Source organism: Crinia signifera, chromosome 2, assembly GCF_055691185.1.
Source record: "Crinia signifera chromosome 2, ASM5569118v1, whole genome shotgun sequence".
NCBI classification, from domain to species: Eukaryota; Metazoa; Chordata; class Amphibia; order Anura; family Myobatrachidae; genus Crinia; species Crinia signifera.
The window spans coordinates 284003904-284025078 of record NC_139218.1 but is presented as its reverse complement, the minus strand read 5'-3'; the positions used below and the strand labels follow the sequence as shown (position 1 = coordinate 284025078).

Below are 21175 nucleotides of genomic sequence, written 5' to 3'. Positions count from 1 at the left end.
GAGCCGCATGGCCGGGGACGGGAGAAGCCGGGCAGCATCTGAGTGAGTGCTCAGACACTGCCTGGCAATTAGACTTTGCATTCCAAGACTCAAATCCCGGGATTGAAATCCCGGCGTTTTTGTGACCAAATCCCAGGGTCCCCGGGATTGGCCACCCTATATATTTGTAATGTGAAGGTTTTGGTATTAACCTAAAATCACAAAAAATGTGTCAATGTCTAAACATATAGAACCTAACTGTGTATTATATAGTGCAGTACACAGAGATAATTTTCAGAGAAGGACCCTTGATATTCTAACAATAACTATATGTACTTTTGGTTAAGTTCCAAAAAGGTATTCTGTGTACATATCTAGATGTAATAATTATTATTTAATTACGTCTGATCTGCGTGTTTGCTTTGGAGGCTTCTTGTTAAAATGATGTTGTTGTGTTGGTGCCATTTTTAGGTTTTCAAAAACTACCAGTTATTTGGTCTTTACAGAAACTCTGATGAACTCTCAAATAATACATGTGATAGGAGCCTTAATATTCCTTTGTTACACTGTGTCCAATGTTGTTACCCCCCTTCATATCATAACCTACAGTAATACCCCTTTCACATCGCAGACACGGTTTAAAAACCGGTATTTTAAAACGGTAATTAAAACGGGTCAGAGCCTTAACAGTGACCCAGATTACCGTTTTAAATACCGGTTAAGTGTCATTCACATAGCACTTGAAACGTTTCATCCAGAACACGTTTCAAGTGCTATGTGGGTTGTGTGGGGGGGGGGGGGGGGGGGGATCACATGGAGGCGCACAGGTCATTCAGGTAGTGGCCGGCGGCATAGCTGAGCTTCTGGCCAGGATGCAGGGACTCTGCCATCCTGACCCAGAAACCGGTCACGTCCTTCCAGCCGGTATCACGGCTGTCACTGGCCGCACAACCCCCGGCAACGCAGAGCGCACTATACGACCAGCGGGGCGGGGGGCGGGGGGGGGGTTTCAAAATGTGGTTTGTAGTGGGGTCTGATATTACTGTGACGGCTGGGACTCAGTGACACCAGTGTGATCTGACGGCTGGGACTTGGTGATGCCAGTGTGATCTGACGGCTGGGCCTCGGTGATGCCAGTGTGATCCAAGCTGCAGAACTGAGTTCCACAGGTCTCTCTATGATACGTGTAACAACATATGGAATTCAGTTCTCAAAGCTGGGAACTAAGGATTCGCTCCGTCCAGGGCAGCGCCTGAAATAAACAGACAGCGTTACCACCGCGGGTATATTCCCGGCGCCTGGCTTGGCGCTCACCTTCTTCCTCTGGCCGGGTATCGCTGCGTCTCCGGCAACTGGCTTGGTGCTCCCCTCAGCAGCCTGCCTTCTTCCTCCGGCCGGTTGTCACCCTGTCCCCAGTGCTCGCCTCAGCATCCTCCTCCATCAGCTCCCCTCCGCTCGCCGATCACCGATCGCCGGAGCACAGGTACAGGGGGGGGGACAACGACTGGGGGGACAGAAGCTGGTCACGGGGGTGTCCCGTAGAGGTGCTGCGCCAGTGGTGCACACCTGGACACCACTGGCGCGCACCTATTGTATAGCAGTGGGATTGTGTGTCCTGTGTGACATATAGGAGGGGAGGGGGCGCCACAAATTGTGCTTGTGCTTGTGAAGTTTGCCTGAAATACCGTTTCAGACAAACTGTACACATTCACATTGCACAAAAAACGGCAAGGAACCGTGTAGGACTCTGCTTTTTACACGGTTCGAAATGCCAGTTAATTTAAAACGGTAAATTGCCTGTGGTGCATTCACAGTGCACCCTTAAACGTTTTAAAAAGGGAAAAAAACGGCAATATACCGTTTTAAAAGTGCGATGTGAAAGGGGTATAAATTATTATTAATTTTATTATTGCATCACTTCATGTGTTTTGGAACATTGAAAAAATCAGGCTGCTGTAGCATAGGACAAAATGCTTCAAATGCAATATTCAAAGGGTTTTGTTTTTTTCAGTTTGTAATATTGAAGATGAATAACAGATTTATTATCTATTCAGGTATGGCTGGACCTGTTGAAACCCATCATAAAGCAAATCAGAAGTAAGTCTTACAATAGACAAGCACTTATTTTTTTTTTTTATAATTATTACATTATTCTGTCTTGAAGCCCATGTTGGTGAGATGCAATTGTTTTTCTGATGGGCACCCATTACTTTTATAGAGCATGTTGTGCCCAAATGCGCCGAGTTTAGTCATGTACAGTATAGTGGCTAAACCCATGCAAAGTACTGGATATGCTGAATTAGGGCATCGAAAAGTCTGACTTTTGCTTATCATCAAAACAATTGAATATAACTTATAGGTACCCAAAAACAATTGACCCCCCTCTGAATTTGTTTACACTTCTTTTTATTATTGATATGATGGGGTTTTTTTTGTTTTTGTTTTTTATTCTAGGACCCAAGTCTGTTGTCCTGAAGTTTGTTGTAAAGTTTTTCCCTCCTGATCATACTCAATTGCAAGAAGAATTAACCAGGTTTGCAACCTACTACACACATACAGTATGCGTGCAGACATGTTTTTTAATTCTTATTTTAAATTACATATCTTTTTAAAGTTAGTGATTATGGGATGCTGCATGTAGCAGTTATTGCTCACGTTGTGTATAGCCCAAATTCTGCATTTAATTGAAATATATATATAACTACTTTTTTGTTCTTTTATTTATCTATTTTTGTTCTAGCAAAATCTTAACTGGGACAAACCATTTACCTGTGTTGCAGGGAGAGGGGGTATGTGTGAAAAAAAGGTTTCGTTTTGGCCCTTAATAATTTAAAATCAATATTTAAAAGACAGATGCACTAAGTTTTAGAAAGTGATCGAGTGGAGAGTTCTAAACAATCAGCTCCTGTCCATTTTCATACCCAGCCTATAACATTGCATTTAGGAGCTGATTGGCTGATCGTTTCATTGGGCAGTATTCAATGTGAAAAATTCACCGTGCATGGCGAGAGATTTTTTCTCTCGCCATGCACTCGCCCTGTTCCGGAGGGCTCGCTGCCACTCCTGCTCCATCTATTCAATGTGGTTAAGACTCGCAGCCACTCGCGGCGAGTCTTAACCCCTGCAGCAGACGAGCGTCCGCGGCAGGGAGCCGTGGGACGGTGGCAGCCAGGGAGATTAAAGTCTCCCTGGCTGCCCCAGAACATATGTGGAGGGGAGGGGGCTCCCCGGGACCCAGGCAGCACAAGCTGCCCCCCCCCCCTATAGCCAGCGGGGGACCCAGTATTCACTGCACCCGATCGTGCATATGTAATGATCGGATGCAGTGAATATATGAATATCTAATGAGCGACTCGAGCGCTCCGGCCCCCTGCTGGCTGCTCTGTGTAAAAAAAAAAAAAAAAATTTTAAAAATATATTTTTTAAAATTAAATATATATTCATGTGCTATAAGCACATGAATAAAAATAACATGCCCCTTCACAGAAAAAAAATCCTGATTTTTTTTTTACACCAAAATAAAAAAAAAAAAAACCTTTTAGTTTAAAAGTTCACATTCCAGCTCTCCATGAAAAGATGGAGAATTGCTACACGGAGAGAGACGGCGAAAATCACTTAGAAAGACGGCGAATATTTCACATTAAATAGGGTTGCTCGCTTTTGGAGAGCAAAATGCTCCGTCCAAGACGAAAAAAGCACAAATTCGCCATAAAACAGTGCGAATTTTTCTCATTGAATACTGCCCTTTCTCTCCACTTTGTCACTTTTTGAAGCTTTGTGCAACTGGCATGCCAGCGGTATCAACTCCAGCCACATATGCATAAGGGAAGCTGCACCTATTCCATTCGCAAGTACTGCTGACTTATTGGAGAGGGAATACTATCACCTCTCCAACCTTTATCTGGGAACAATACCACCAAACTGACGAAGAATACAGAGACAGGTAGAGCCCCATACCCCTATTGTCAGGGACACATTTTACACAGCGGACAACAGATCCTTGCCTTGCTGGGGACGCCCAGCATACTAGGATCTATATCAACTACTGATAGTATCGGTGACCATTCTTTTTAACCTTTTTATTGAAACAAAGGGATTTTGTCTTATTAAGACGGACTGACCATATTATATTAAGTCCAATTGTAAACAGCAGAATTTTTTAAAAACCATTGCCTAGATCTATTTTTGTGTTATCTTATTATATTGTCTTTGTATATGCATACTGTATTAAACCTACCAAAACTATCATTTGTATTGTAATTAGCTCTTTATGATTCACAAGCCTGGGTTACACAAGCGCAGTCTTTTTCCGTAAATTGCTTGCTCAGAAGGCTTGTTCTAAAGGAGATGTAATTGTAGGTGTACATAAAATATTTGTCTATATGACACTAAACTAGTTTTTATGCTGTAGTGAAGGTCTGCCCAAAGCATATACAGTAGATTAGGAAACTGGTAATAGAACAGTTGTAGTAATTTGTTTCTTTGTTGACTAAAATAATTAAACATGGTATCTATTTTTATTTTAAATAGAGTATACAGTTTAACTTATCTTTGTGCCTTGAAACAATAGTTTTGCCATACAGTATTTACATCCCTGTTTCGATTGGTGAGGCAAAGCCTGCTGTAAATATAATATAAGACTGTTGCGGAGTAGCAGATAGCATATAGAAATGTTGCAGCTACATAAAATGGCTGGCATTCCTAGAGTGGTGTCACAGTAACGGAAAATTGTATGTCGGAGACAAACATGCACTTTAGAAACTGCTGGAGAACTACCCAGAACATTGGCTAGCTTGCCAGACAGCTGTGTTATATAACTTTTCTTCTTTGGGCACTTAGCCTGAAGAACTGCAAAATTGCAAGACTTAAAAGCCGATAAAAAAGGTAGAAATCCATGCTTCTGAAGCAGCAACATTAAAGTGATCCACAGATATTTAAACCTAGTCTTCAGAAATTGAATGTTTGAAAAAGTAGCGTTTTAAGCCGCACAGTTTGGCTTTCTGGATCCTTGGTTTGGCAGCTTATGAATTATGAGAACATGTCCAGCTGGCTGACTTCTCTGCGCTATAAAATGTTTCATCAATTCTGGCAAAGTGTAATGTAACAGCACAAATCTGCCCACTTAAAGGAGGTTCATTGTTTGTTACTTGAAATGTTTGATCATGATATGTAAACCTTTTTGAAACAAAACATGGCATTAAGGCTTCATTTAAAAAGTGTTTTTTTGTTGTTGTTTTTTCAGTTTGGTGGGCGGGGGAGATACTATATAGATAGTGCCATTCAGAGTGTACCTAGTTTATATGGAATAGACAGAATATAATACCCAGTGAAGTACAGCATCACAATACAACACCTAAGGTTTGGTGCGTAATATAAACTGGCAGTAGTGATGAGAACTACACCTTGCAGTTATTGGTGTGATAGCCAAGGTTGCAGCTCAGTGGAAACAGATCCCTTCAAACAAACCCAGATCCAGTGGAATCCATCCATCCCAGCTACCAGTGTTGGGGCCTCAGGAAAGACCCAGGTACGGGTGCAGTATAAACTGGTCATTCGTTTCCTGTTTACACCATAAAACGAGACATATTTTCCTGTGCTTAAAGATAATATCCACTCCAAGCACTGGCAGAAGCGAGACTGCACCAGTGTCTGGTGTGAATGTCACCGACCAGGAAATTACCTGGGTCTGAGTTGCAATGGGAACAGGTTCTGACACGGCAGACTAGATGGACCAAGTGCTAATAATTTGACTGTAAAATAGACATTAACAGAATCCTAGCTTCATAGTCTTCTTGTTGCTCTGTTGGTCTACTTGTTTCTATTGGGAATAGAGCAGAAATGGCTGGCTGTCTCAGAGCGTACGGTACCTACACTAAACTAAGTATGATACACTGAAAGTCGCACTTGCTTCTAGTAATATATATATAAATGCCGTTGAGCTGGTAAGATAAGCTTACACAATTATTTCATGAATCCAAGATGCTTTAAAGCATGGGTCTTCAAACTGTGGCCCTCCAGATGTTGTGAAACTACAAATCCCAGCATACCTTGCCACAGTTTTAACACTCCCTTATAGCAAAACTGTGGCAACGCATGCTGGGATTTGTAGTTTCCCAACATCTGGAGGGCCGCAGTTTGAAGACCCATGCTTTTAAGCATCTTAAGAAGGGGCATGATGGGTGCAGTCCATTGTTATACACTGCTTTGCGCAGGTCATTTTGTCATGGCATTTCTGATCACAGCACTGATCTAGTAACATTCAGGTAAGTTAGCATATGACGAGCAGTATTTCAGTGTCTGCTACAGTATATTTCTCTTCAGTAGATATAATACCGCTATGGAGACAGACGTGTCAGTTCCTGTAAATCAATGAGCCCTTGTCTGGGAGAGAATAACACAGTGCTGGAAGCTGCCAGTTACAACAGCTTGTTGCATATTTCATGCACTGATAAATAGTGTTCGTGTCTGACGGCCAGGGCTTGTCACTGTGTTATTTATGTGGTCTCTTCTTCTATGGTGCAAATAATCGTTTTCTCTTTCGTTGATCTTGAAGAAGAAAAAATGTTCTCAATTTAGTTCATTTGCACAAATGTTCATTCAGATCCCTGTAAAGAATTTGTTCCCTACACCTCTGAATTCTGCTGTTTTTCAAAATCCGCTTTGTGCCAGTGTCTGTCATCAGTAACATGTATGGAAGCAGTGCAGCATATTTTCCAGTTCAGTAATTGGTCACAGGATTTGACCCTAGGAACTGGAGACCCTTGTTATTGATGCTGTATCTTATATAAAACAGGGAATGAAGAATTTTACAGTGTAAAAGACAGACCACACATTTATTTTTGTCATATTCCAAATAAAAGATATTAGTATTGGCAAATCAGCAGTCTTCTCACTTATAACAACTTGCCTTTTAAGCCTTTTCTTATTCCTCCGCTGACCTATTTTTGACACTTTCTGGGCTGTTGCAGTCAGACTTTAATACCTGTAATGCCCCTTTCAGACCGCACTTTTAAAACGGTAAATTGCCGTTTTTTTACCGTTTTAAAACGGTAATGTGTGCGGTCTGAAAGGTCCAGTCCCACTTAACCGGTTAGAAAATGCAGTTTTTTCTAACCGGTTAAAATGCAGGGTCCTACCCGTTTCTGAACCGGTATTTTAGCCAAAAAATCGGCTCAGAAACGGTATTTAGGACCAAGCCAATGAGCTGGGTCCTAAATTCAGCACAGTGAATACTTAATGAGCGCTCATTAAGTATTCACAGCACTGGAGCCCCCCGCGCGCGTGTCGACAACCCCCGCGCGCGTGTCGACAACCCCCGCGCGCGTGTCGACGCCCCCCGCGCGCGTGTCGACCCCCCCCCCGCGCGTGTCGACGGCCCCCCCGTGTCGACTTACCCCGTGCCGGTATCTCCGTTGTGGTTCCCGGCACTGCAGCTCAGTATGCTCGGAAAGCACTTATGAAAAAAGTGTCTTTCAGAAAATGGCTGCCCCCATACGGAAGACAGTTTTTTTAAACTGGGTTTCCTATGGGGCAGCCATTTTCTGGAAGACACTTTTTTCATAAGTGCTTTCCGAGCATACTGAGCTGCAGTCCACAACGGAGGTACCGGCACGGGGTAAGTCGACACGGGGGGGGGGGGCGCCGACATGCGGGGGGGGGGGGGTGGGGGGGGCGTCGACATGCGCGGGGGGCGTCGACATGCGCTCGGTCGACACGCGAGGGGGGGGGGGGGAGCTGCACGGAGGGGAGTGCTGAAGGCTGCACTGGCTTTAACCCTGTATTTGGAAAGTTTCCAAAAACGGGTCTGCCAGTGTCAAAAAATCGGCACTTAAACGGTAATATACCGTTTAAGTGCTGCGGTCTGAAAGGGGTTTTATCTGGCAGACCCGTTTTTGGAAACGTTTCCAAATACAGGGTCAAAGCCAGTTATGCGGTCTGAAAGCAGCATTATTTGTTTTGTCTGTCACACACATTATTTTGTCTTTTTGTTTTTTTTTAATACAGCCTTTGATTTTTTTTTACATATCACTAGTAAAGTAGGAAGAAAAATCTACCCACAAAAAAAGTTTTTTATTTTTTAAAAATAAAGTGTGTTTTTTTTGTTTTTAAACACCACCAAGCGATTATACTGTTTGCTTTGTCATCAAAACAGCAAAAGAGGATGCTTACACCTATGTTTTTATAATATAAAGTCTACACCTCATGGTGGCGCAGTTATTAGCATGGGCAGCATGGATGGTGTAATGGTTAGCATTACTGCCTCACAGCACTGAGGCTATGGGTTCAATTCCTACCATGGCCCTTGCGTAGGTTTCCTCCCACAATCCAAAAATATACTGCTAGGTTAATTGCCTCACCAACAATTTAACCCTAAAATTAAGTGTGCGTGTACATGTGGTAGGGAATATAGATCAGATTTCCGGGAGCCACCTGGTTGATTCGGGAGGGTAGGTAATCCTGATCTAGATTGTAAGCTCCACTGGGGCAGGGAATGTTCAAATATTCTCTGTAAAGTGCTGCGGAATATGTGTGCGCTTAATAATAAATCCCTCGGTTTTTAAGACTCTTTCAATCCTCATTCTATTCAATGCGACCTCCCATTTTCTCTATATCGAAAAGAAAAAGACTGTGCAGGCAAGGAAATATCAAATTTGATCCAGTAAATCGATAGTGTACACTGTGCCTTTAATGCACATCGAAATCGATGTCAGATGCAAAAGTGCAGATCGAATGTGAAATCAAATGGAAAGCAGAGACCATATCTAAAGGGGGTGGAATTGGGGAAATCGAATCAAAAGTAAATCGATGCGTGTGTACACACCTTAAAGCTTACTAGATGTTTGATATTTCTGTTATGATTCCTTCTAAAATAAGAAAGAGAATGAACATGGTAAATGGTTTGTTTCTAGTTGCAGTAAAATACCTTTGACACATCCTGTCCTCCTGCCCTATAACATGTTTTGTTAGATGTTAGGCTAAAGGCAAGGCTTCAGGTACATTTCTCTCTGTGACATTTCTCTCTCTCTGTGTGTGTGTGTGTGTGTGTGTGTGTGTGTGTATGTGTTTTTTCAGTCAGTGTCTCCAGGATGCCAGCCAGTTATTGGAGTATGTCACAGGCATCATATTACTGTTACTTCCTGCTTGGATCTGGATCTAGCACTTCCCTGTAATATTGCCCTCTCTACTGTCTCTGCAGGTACCTCTTTGCACTTCAAGTAAAGCAGGATTTGGCACAAGGCAAACTCACATGTAATGAAAGCAGTGCTGCACTCCTAATCTCACACATTGTACAGTGTAAGTTTTAATGATTTGTTTTGAAATTGTTCAGGTGTTGGGCCGCTCTGTATATCTTATGGTCTTAAGTAGTAGAGTCCAAATGGTAGTGCAGTCTGCTGATCACTGCGCTCCCCCCTCCAGTGTGCGTTTTATTAACACTGCCTCTGTGGTAGCATGAATTGGCTTACCTGTGTTATTTTTATACGTCACAACTTTAAGTTTTTTATTTGTCAAGTTTTGTTGGCTTATTAATTGTGTGTACTTATCTGTTTTTAACCTTTTTTAAGAGGAGCAATGTATTTTATTTGCACAGTTCTAAATTCATAATTTTTTAATCTCCCAAACCCTACAGGATGCATCTATTCATAACAATCACAGATGGTGCCCTACAGTTGTTTACTGTTTTGTTTATACTATTTATGAAGTATTTACAAGCAAAAGAACTAGTGCTTATATAAACGTTTAAGGTGGTATTCAATCCCGGGATCCGACTGTCAGTTGGATTCCCGGGCCGTTTACTCACAGCTCAACTGAAACTCGACAGCCAGAATTCAATGTTCGGAAAGTGGGCGTGTTGGGGAAAACTGATGCGGATTAGACAATCCGAGGCCGTTACCTACAAAACAGATCCGACTTGTTTTAAATCGGCCTTCAATGCTGTCAGAAATGGCAGCATTGAATAGGCAGTGGCCATAATTTCCCACTGCGGAATTAGCGGCCCAGATTGAATAACCCCCTTATATTACTTTAGAATTTAACTCCTAGCATTCTTTTACACAGTTACTGTACTAAACTAAACAGTAAGCCTTCTGATCTGATTGGTTGATATAGATATTGCACCTTGTCTATATACTGAATTTCCCCTCTTTGTTTAAAGCTATGCGCGGTTTGGTTGAAACATTAGAAGTCATCGTAGATATATTGTTAGAGGGTTACTTGAACAAAGACTGAATGCTTGTGAAAGATGTGCGTTGTATAACATACAGGGACTAATGTACAGATTTGTTAATGCTTATTTGGCTCTTGTCTGTTTTTTTTTTTTTTTGTGCTCAGCTGAAATAGGAGATTTTGATGAAGCTGTTGACCGGGAACATTTAGCAAAGAACATTTACATGCCTCAACAAGAGGCTTTAGAAGAAAAGGTCATGGAATATCATCAGAATCACTTGTGAGTTATCTTGATGCTGGGAAAGTTTTATATTTTCATTATGACTCGGTTTTGAAAGGTGGATGCAGGGAAATGCTTAGATATGTTGGTCTATGTATAATATGAAAAAAACGTAAGTTCCTAAATAAAATTGTCCTTGCCTTTCCTAGCTTCCACACACCGTCAGTTCCCAAGGCTGGGTAGAAGAAGGCTTACCAGTATCATCCAAGTTCCAGGGGGCATTGTGTCATACTCTTGAGAGATAAAGGGGGGGGCATTCAATCAATGCTGATGCTTCCGAAAGTAGGAGATATTGGCACTTTTCACCAATAGGTCGAATTTATATTCAACCCATTCAATCTATTTGATTCTATTCTGTTCAGATAGCCCCTGGATCTTGCAAAACAGCTGCGGATCAGTGAAAAAGGATAAAAATTTTACAATTTAGTAGTCAAATGAATCTTTATTGATTAAAAGGAATGCTAAATTGTCAAATCCCATGGCATTATTCGCCCATCTCTGGCCGCAATGAATGGGTGTGTGCCAATATTTCCACCTGTCTGATATATCTGCACACATTGAATATCCCCCACAGTGAAGAATTGCCCATATCAGCTTGTATAATTTCATAGGCTGCTACATAAATAATAGCTATTGGCTCATTAGTTGCTGTGGGCACATTTCGTAAAATACAGCAAACCAGTTCAGTCAGCCTGCATTTACTGTAATATATTGCATTACATTATCAGAATGTGGCTTAATGTCTGGTTCATGCTGACATAATTTACTCAAAGTGCCTGATTTGGCCGCAGTGCCAATAATCGTGCAATTCGCCTATGGTTTTAGTTCTATGCATGCAGGAGTCGCACCGTGCGTGCATCCTAATTCTGTACATACAGCTTGCAGGTTTTCATGCACAGTAGTAGAAATGTAAGGAGCATTTGTGGGCGGTGACACGGAGGTAATAAGGGGTTGGCTAAACAAACGACTTATTGAAGTGTGTTGGGTTTGTTGCTGGAAGCGGTTATGTACAGAGATATGCTCAACCAGTCTAATAGGAGTCCAGACTCAAACAGAGAATCTGCACCAGTTTCATTGGTGCAGCTAATGGGGAATCTAAAGATGCATCAAGTGTATATAGAGTCGCATACAGTCACATGCATATACACCAGGGGGAGAGCTAAGTAGTGGCATTAGAATAATGGCGTGACTGCGGCAAAAGACCTGGTCACAACTACAGATCAGGCCCAAATGATCCACTACGTGTTCATATTCCGATGAATGATCCATGGAATCATGGTCTAATATTCTTTAAGCAGAATGCTGATTGATCATGGGCAAATACAAGGGTCTATTAGATAATGGACTTCAAACCTAAATGTTACATCCCAGTGTCTTTAATCAGATTTTAACCCTCATCGATTACATTTTAGAACTCTCTTGACGGACTTCATTATGCCCAGTTGATTGGGTACAGTATATAATGGGAGGTATTCCAGTGTATTGTTTGATAGTCATTGGCATGGAGTCAAACTGAGCAAAGAGAAACATTGATACTCGATCCCACACAATGTAATGTGTCCCTTTTTAAAGCTTCACTCATAAGATAATGAACCCATTTAAGGAACCCCCTACACTTTATGATAGTGCAAGGGAGTAATCTATATAATTTTTTTTAATTTGTAACAAATGGTGGTACTTGTTTCCTAGCACAGCACCCACGATTTTCATCTTATGCCATCGTTTCGATCGCATCGCATGTGACCCGATCGCATGTGATGCGATGCGATCAGACCTGATTATTTAATTGTAGAGGCACCCTGATGGGTGATTACTATGTTAAATGCACCCCCATTGTTAACGCCACCCCCACTATCAATGCCAACCCAAAGCATGGCGAGCTCAGCGGTATGCGTCCTCCGACCTTTTCATACCCCTAAAATCCACGGTGGCGTGGAGTTGACTTTATATAGTGTGGCGAGCACTCGCTCGCCACGCTTCGGGCTCAGTGGCTTGCTGCGCTCGCCACACTATATAAAATCAACTCCACGTGGATAGTGGGGGTATGAAAAGTTCGGAGGATGCGTACCGCCGCCCCTCGCAGGCACGCTTCCAGTTGGCTTTGATAGTGGGGGTGGCGTTAACAATGGGGGTGCATTTAACATAAATGTATTTATATTCCAGCTGAGTATTTTAGATACTTGATATGTTATGTATCTTATTATCTGCAGTGGACAGACCCCAGCTGAATCAGATTTCCAGCTTCTGGAGGTTGCTCGCCGCTTAGAGATGTATGGCATAAGACTTCACCCAGCTAAGGACAGGGAAGGAACCAAGATCAACCTGTCTGTGGCCAACACAGGCATCCTAGTATTTCAGGTTAGTTAGAAATGATTGCTATCTTGTTTTCGAATCTGTCAAATACCACCTCCTGCCAAGCTTGATTATAATGTGCTTTTATTCAGCCTGCTTTTCTGTTCCACCAAATTCTTACAATTCACAATGATCAGACAGTGTCCTAAGCATTCCTGTACATTAGAGTCTTCTGTCTAACTGTTCTTTGGTGGGCTCTATTTATATTTAGCAATGCCTGTTTTAGTAGCTTATTCATGTCCTCTTGTATGGTATGTTTTTTATATCTCTTAGTACAACAGGTTGTTTACCTATAAACTGGAATGCTTGCTATGTTAGTGCAGACTTAGGTACTTATGAGCATAAGGACTTTAAAGTATCTGTCCACTCCATGATGTCATCCTCCTTACTGTAGTGCTAATGTGCTTTTTAATCATTGCTGCACAGTACAACATGCCACTTCAGCACAGTAATAAAGGATGGTATCTTTGTGTGTTTAAAGGATGCTGTCGTTATATTTTTTTTGCCTGACTTCCAGAAGATGCAGAGGTAAAGAGTGGTTATCTAGAGCTTAAGCTTGTCTTTGTGCACCCACACCATCAAATGGGCAAGATAATCCTACCATCAGGCCCCATCCACCTCAATAAATTTTCAGTGGCAGGCATGTTATTACACAGTTCTGCTTGTTTCTGCACCCAACATAGAACAGGTATGCTCTCACCGGGAGAAATGGCTGCTCTCTCGCCAGTTCCCTTTATGCTTATTTGAGAGTCTTCCAGTCATTATTGGGGATGCTCTAATATGTTTTGTTGGTAAAGTTAAGCAGAATGGACTGCAGCTGGATTCTGGTAATGATTATGATATAATGATATATATATATATATATATATATATATATATATATATATATATATATATATATATATGACAAACAAGACCCGTTACACTTCAGGTATTCTAGGATGATATGCAAAATGGTTACTGATCGATTGGACATGTGTTACTTGTTGCTATTGCCCGGTGATCTAGATCATGCATGCATGACAAATCTAGTCAGATCGCTCAGCACACGTCGCTGACACATCGCTGTGCAGCGCTGTGTTCTAAGCAATCTACATTGCTCAGATCACTGGTGCACATTGCCCTATGTCTAGGCCCCATTAAACTAATAATAGTGAAATTGTAATACATTTGCTGATTTCTGATATTTAAAATGTATGGAGTGTAATTGTACAGCTTCATCATTATTTCTAAGGCAATTTAACACCCACAAAATTACAATTTATTTTTTATTTTTAGGGTCACACAAAAATAAATGCATTTAACTGGGCAAAGGTGCGAAAGCTGAGTTTCAAAAGGAAACGGTTTCTTATAAAACTACGCCCAGATGCAAACGTAAGTAATAACTTACTTGGAGCCAGATGTATCGCGCTTCAAAAGCGATGAAGTGGAGAGCGATAAACAACCAAGCAATAAGCTCTCACCTGTCATTTTGCAAACCCAGCCTGTAACATGGCAGTTAGAAGCTGATTGTCTGGTAGTTTATCACTCTGCACTTTATCACTTTTTAAAGCTTGAAACATCTGACTCTTGACTATTTTGAATGAAATGGCTAAATGTTCTTTAAAATCATTCTTCTGCCGTTCCAGTTCCTAGATTGGTTGACTGTGTTTTACCAAATCTAAAATTCTCAACCTCCCTTCTCTTTCCAATATCTTCGTCTCTCATCCATATTTGGTAATTACCTGTTGCTAAACTTTTTGTGAGTCTGCACTAACTCTGTGGAAGACCTTCCCTCATATTGCACCTTTCCTGTATCCTCGAACTTTTTAGTACTCCCTGAAAACTTTCTATTTTCTTTCTAAAAGTGAACACCGGGCACCTAATCAGCACTGCTCTGTTCACTATGACCGTATCCTATTTAGCCCATGTACACCGTGTATTCCAGGGCTGCAATAATATTGGCATTTTCGCACCTGGTAATGGGCCACCGGGCCCGATGTTATCTTGCTATCCTATATGTATTTTAAATGCACTTTCGGCCGACAACCGGCCAATCAGGCGAGTGGGGGAAGTAAACTTTTCGCACTCCCGGGCTTTTCTTACAATATAAGAAGGGAATCGGGAAGTTCAAAGCGACTTACAGTACCAAGGTCGATCGTTTATAGGTCGACAGGTGCAAGGTCAACCGCCAATAGGTCGATGTAAGCAAGGTCAACCGTTAATAGGTTGACGTCTCATAGATAAGCAGCCCCATACCAGTTTAAACCTAGATACCCCAAGGCTTCCCCTTAGTCACGCAATAGCCAGTCTACATTTAGATGCCCTGTTGATAGCGGTTTGCCGGGGTCTATTTTGTACCGTGGCATTACAAGTACCAGAATGACCTGGCACTGAGCAGCGCTATGCTAGCGTTACAACAGCCATCACACCCTCACCCATGATGGTCATGATGGGATCCTTCCTTTAGCCCTGCTGCACACTTGAAAGGCTGCACCCCCATATCCATAAACCTAGACACCCCAATACCTCCCCCTAGACACACCTAGTCAATAAAACATGGGGTAACAATTTCAATGAATGTGTATTAATTAGGGGTGCTGTTCAAAAGGGATCACACTAAAAATCACTTTTTCTGAGGTAAAATTAACATTTAATAAATTAACACCTGCTCAGAATAAGTGAAGTGAATTCTCCGATAACAGCAGTGAAATTCCACGCTAGTTATCAGAGATAGTGAAATAGGATAGCGTTTCCCCGAAAACCAGCCTTTTTTCTATAGAGAAAGTCGGATTAGCAGAAAACAAAAACCACAGATAAAAAAATCCAATGTTTTTTTCCCCGCGAAAAAGGCACTTCGGGGGAGGATTGAACGTGAGAAATTGCTGAATTGTGTCGGGGAAAGTGCTGAATAGGATACCCCTTTATATCCTCAAACCCCGCTTTTCTAATTGTAATCTTTGACATGTGGATTTATGTATTATCCCATAGATTGCAAGCAAAACCATCTTACCTATGTGTTGGTCCCATGTGTTCACCAAGTTTAATCCACTTTGTTGTGTTACTGTATCTGTCCAATTATAAAGTGCTGTGGAGTGTATTGGAACTCTGTAATACATGTGAATAAATGCATGAACAAAACATATTGCATTGTTTTACGTAAGGTCTAAATATGGAAATTGTAAGGGAGCATCGTATCATTCTGTTTCAAGGCTTTCGTGCAAGATTTTGAGGTTTCCGCTTCATTCCAGGTTTTAGGGATAGCCATACTGGAGTACGGGTGACTTAACTTCTGTAGTACATCAATTACTGTAGTACATCAATTACTTACATCTGTGCTCAAAGCATGAATAGCCCAAAAACCTGCACTGTTTTAGTTTTAGACAGATTTTGGGATACAGGCCCTATGCTTAGAATGGGTCAGTATGTAATTTGTGTTAATATTTGTTTTTGGCAGAGTTCTTACCAGGACACTCTGGAGTTCATGATGGCTAATCGGGACTTTTGTAAGTCATTCTGGAAGATCTGTGTAGAGTACCATGCCTTTTTCAGGCTTTTTGAGGAGCCCAAACCAAAACCGAAGCCTGTTCTTTTTAGCCGTGGTTCTTCTTTTAGATTCAGGTAAGGCCCATATCATTCCTTTATCAATTTCCAATTTAGCATTTCACAGTTACTGGTCAGCAAAAGTTCTTGTATTTACTGATCAGTATTACATTTGAACAGTGCTCACCTTGGTACTGACCTTATTCCTCCCATTCATTGTATTCGTATTGTGTTTTAATCAACTACTTATTAGCTTACAATGAAAACATCAATAAATACTGTAATGTGGAATAGTAATGACAGCAACATTTAAAGCGACCTCATGAAGTAGTAAAATGTGAATAATTTGCCTGGAGGGAAAAGGCCTCCTTTATGTATGTAGTTGTGATCTCAGGGCTCCTGCAGGCTTCCAGCAAACACTTGTCAAGATGCTACAGAACATGATACGTGGTTCCGCCTTTACATCCTTGCTCCCGGCATTGTATCACTGATTGTGTCTGGAAAGATCTTCCATATAGATTACAGAGATTAACAATGAACTGTTTCTGCTTTTATTAATAGAGAGTATAGTTTATTGGGGTATGTGTTATAAACTGTAATTATCTGGATATCCTTATTCCCACCATAGTTAGGTGCTCCTGTTGATTCTTAGGTAATTTAGCTACAACAGAAAATTATTTTATTTTCTGTTAATAGTAAAAATAGGAAAACAATTTGCAAAATCATATGAAGTCAATGTCAATGAAGTCAATAAATGCAGGTAATCTGTATAGGATAAGAGAGAAAACAACGTGGATTGTATTGCAATGGGGGCAATAAGGGTTATGCTCATTTAAATAAGCTAGTCATGTACTGTAGCTAAAAGTAATAAAAACTCAAAATGTATGTTGGCATTCTAGATATCAGCCCACCTGCCACTTACCGGGAGGTCAAAGCGGATATCATTTGTGAAATTACTAATCGCATCCTCTCCGGGCATTGTTATGTATGTAGCAGGTAACAAGTAGGATAAAATTGGCCAGACTACAATATGAAAAAGAAAAGAAGGGTTCCAAAAGCCTCTAAATTTTCCTGTGCAACCCATCTATAAGTTTGCAATGTTTTCCAGGGAGAAAGCCAACATGGAGCCAATTGGGCTGCCTTAGTGCTGGTATCCCATGCTGTTAGATGGGGTTTCCAGACATATGGGGTTTCACATATCTATCGGAATAAGGGAGTTCTGGAATATTTAAGGTGAGCCTGTGTGCCTCACTGTATGAGTATGAGGTTAGGTAATGATATCATGGCAAGTAGATACAGGTCTTGGGAGGAATGATTTACTTTACTTTAATAAATATTTCTTTTAAAGTATCCTTTTCTTTATTGTCAGTGGCCGCACACAAAAGCAAGTTTTGGACTATGTCAAGGAAGGGAGTCACAAAAAAGTGCAGTTTGAGAGGTAAGGAATCCGTCTTCAGCTTGCAGTATCTGATGGTAACTGTTAAGAAGTCTACTAAACACGTTTAATTGCATCTAGTGCATGGATCTTATTTTTAGTTAAGCAGTAGCTTACCTAAAAAACTAAATTTACTACTAATTACTGTTGTAATAGTGTAAAGTGTGTACAGGTTATAGTGCTTTTTGGAGTGAATTATGCATTGCATGTTTTTTGTTTTGGCTTTGAACATTTATATAACTATATATTTTTTTTTTTAAATAGGAAGCACAGCAAGCTTTGCTCTATAAGAAGTTTGACTGCAGCCTCATCTGAGCAGATTTTGGAGGTGCCAAAACAAGTTAGTTAATCTTGCATATGGTTTTACCTTCTGTTTTTCTTTTGGCTGTCATTTAAAAACAAGGGATTTTGAGGTTCCGGAAGGAGTAAAAATGTGGCGGCGAGGCAAGGACAGAGTAGACCGGAACAAAAAGTTAAACGGGGGCTCAATATGTGGTACAGGCATTGTTTACTTGTTTTCCATTATGAAGACTATTCTATTGTGAGTTATGTATAACCTTAGGAAGATAGTCTCTCAAGTTAACCAGTGATTGGTGATCTGTGTGATATTCAACTATGGACACACACCAAGCTCTTTCTAGTATTGGTAATCGAGAAGGCGAGGTATAGGGTAAGCATTTTTATAACCTAAAGCAGGCATGTCCAAGGCATGCAGTATTGTGGAAGCACAAAAGTTATGAAGATATAGTTGCGTAGGAGATTTTGAAAGGGACCTATGTCCCTGAATGTGAGATCTGTTTTTTGCCTTTACTCAATAACCTCGCTAGAGGTATGATGTGTTCTGAAAAGGTACATTGTTTAACACCAGTATTGATATTTTATGCTGAAGTTGCTCCATGGTATTCATCGTTGCCTAAATCTTTAAAGCTTGGAACATGTATAGCAGCCTCAGGAGAACATTCATTGGCACTACATTGGCCCACCCTGTCCACAACGTATAGTAGTTGTTTAGCTCTACCTAAAGAGACTTGCATCTGTATTTCTGTGTACGTTGTGCTGTACAATTCATCATATCTACTAGTGCAGCGAATCCCCCAAGATTTGTTTTAGGTCAACATGCAAACCTAGATTAAAGGGATGAAAAACAGAGCTTTTTTAATCGCTTCCCAATTTCTGCATATCACAGCCTGACCATGTGTTGACTCCATCAAAGTCACTGTAAGATAATAGTAAATATCTCTTATGATAGATCCCATCAATGTAAATTGGGGTTTTCATAGTATTAATATTTGCAGTTATGCAGCTGTATGGATCTAAAGGGCTTTTAAAAAAAAAAAAAAAACTTAAAGTTATTGAAAGAAATGGGCCAACTCGCCAAAATTACGCTGATGAACACATCTTGCAGTCTATTGACTTTCCCCTGAATGTACTCTAGTCATCATGGAAAACTAGAGATCATGCACTCTTCTTTTGATTTTGTGAAGGTACCTAAAAGCTATGTGTTGTTGAATCTGCAATGTAGAGATACATTTAGAGAGTACAAAGTATAATGACAGACATTCACCACATGAAAATTGTCGATCTGTATCTCTGTAAATTGGTATTTTGGTTCTTGGATGGTCTTTTTTTGAAGAGTGACGTTGGGCTTGACTGTTCTTAAAATCAATCTAGCCTGTGTAAACTAACATCGTCAGCAGTTAGTTACAGGATAAACCCTGAGTCTCACTGAATGCTAATACTTCCCATGTGTTTCTGAAATCTGTCTCCACTTTTCTAGGTAATATCCTTTTTTAGTGGTATTTATTTATATTTTTTAAATGTTGCATTCATTGTGACCATTTTTACGTATTTAAACTGATACTTGCTCAAAAGACTGTTTTTGTTTTTACAGCAGAGCCCTAAAATTACACTTGTACAGTGTTCTCAGGCCAATGATATACAAACCTTACAGCCCTGCAAAGAGGAAAAGCTAGTGGCTGAGGTGCCATCACAACGTAAAAGCCCATCTCCCAAGAAAATTCTTCTAGACAGGAGAGAAAAGGAAGGAGTGCATTTGACAATTGATGGGGAAGATGCAGCCAAAGACCACATTCAGCAGAATATGAAGAACGCACAGCATCCAAGCACAGGTCCAGCATTCCGGGCTGCTCATGGCAGCAGTAACTCAATTCCTTACATTGACTGCAGTGATGTAGATAGCGAATATGATATTCACAGAGCACTTTTAATTCGCTCTCAGTCCCAAACAAATGACAATGATGAGTGTGGTTTTCATTGTAGTAATGGAGTCTGTCGAACAGATGATTATGTCAAACGCACCAAATTGAGGCAACAAATTTCCTCTGTTCGGTCATCCTCTAATATTATTGAGGAGTACATTGATGATGACGCAGCTGGCATGTCTTACTATAGCTGCAGTAGCCCAAAATTGCCTAGGCACAGCTCTCTGATAGATGAAATGTTTAGTGGCCCACACAGCCGTAGTCCCCTTGCTACTCCATTGCCTCCAAATAGTAAGAGATCAAGTCCAAATATGAGTTATAATCGAACTGGGTCTCCAAGCTACAGTTCACAGAATGTGTTTAATAATAATGGGGCTGGAATTTCAGCAGAGAATGATCTTGCTCGCCACGATTATGATTATAACAGGTACGACACACCTTTAGAGAGGCCACATATTCAGAAACTAAAGAGTGGCTATCGCAATCATTCTGATACTGATCCTTTTATTTTAAGTCAAATAACCTCAACTCCAGTAACAGACCATAGGGATGAGGAGCAGAGGATAGCCCACCTCACCAAAATGGCTGCCTTGGAAGCTAAAATGATGTCAAACGGAATCTTTGACAGCAGACAGCCTAAATACAGCCCGGTATTGCGGTCAGCTGCTATGGTTGAAGACCATATGGGTGCTCTTCCAATGGCTGATGGTTCTACCAGCAGTGGTAGTGAGTCGGGTGATACAGATTCAGATATAGTTGATTCTTTTGGTCACCCTCTTGTGTATGGGAATCCAATAGTCTTAACGTCTTCACCGATGCCTAGAAATAACTACTCGTTTGGTAGCCTTCAGCTGGAAGAGTATGCTGAAGAGGTAAACGATGAGGATACATGTCTTAGTTTTAGTGATGAAGATGGTGCACATGTTTTCAGCTGTTGAACAGTATTTTTTAATATTGTCCTTTTAAAACCTTTCTGTGATAGTGTTCCTCATGCCATAAGGCAAGAGAAAATATAATCGGTAGTTTGCACTTTATGTTTAAATATAGGTAATCGTCGTAATTTAAGTATTTGGTAAGATAATTTAATAATTATGTGATAGAGATTTTTTTTAATGGATTTTTAATGTTGTAGTTGCACTTACATTGATTTTTATAATAGATGTCTTTTAGACCTGTTTTTTTTTTCATTCAAGTAGAATATGAGTACAGTATTTGTAGTCA

The 21175-nt window shown here is 40.8% G+C and overlaps 1 protein-coding gene across 4 annotated transcripts in view; it reads left to right on the top strand.

The window, feature by feature from the left end:
* The window catches only part of FARP1 (FERM, ARH/RhoGEF and pleckstrin domain protein 1), a 176907-nt gene that overhangs the window by 108006 nt on the left and 47726 nt on the right, over window positions 1-21175 (top strand). Inside the window, exons 4-13 of one of the 4 annotated variants that reach the window (XM_083168766.1) lie at window positions 2034-2076; window positions 2434-2512; window positions 9176-9273; window positions 10309-10423; window positions 12634-12781; window positions 14054-14149; window positions 16212-16375; window positions 17667-17735; window positions 17997-18060; window positions 19627-19861. In XM_083168766.1, the coding sequence (XP_083024892.1) occupies window positions 2034-2076; window positions 2434-2512; window positions 9176-9273; window positions 10309-10423; window positions 12634-12781; window positions 14054-14149; window positions 16212-16375; window positions 17667-17735; window positions 17997-18060; window positions 19627-19861 (1111 nt within the window). Of the gene's footprint in view, window positions 1-2033; window positions 2077-2433; window positions 2513-9175; window positions 9274-10308; window positions 10424-12633; window positions 12782-14053; window positions 14150-16211; window positions 16376-17666; window positions 17736-17996; window positions 18073-19623; window positions 19862-21175 lie in introns of all 4 variants that reach the window. The other 3 variants (XM_083168765.1, XM_083168764.1, XM_083168763.1) reach the window with 3 other exon arrangements.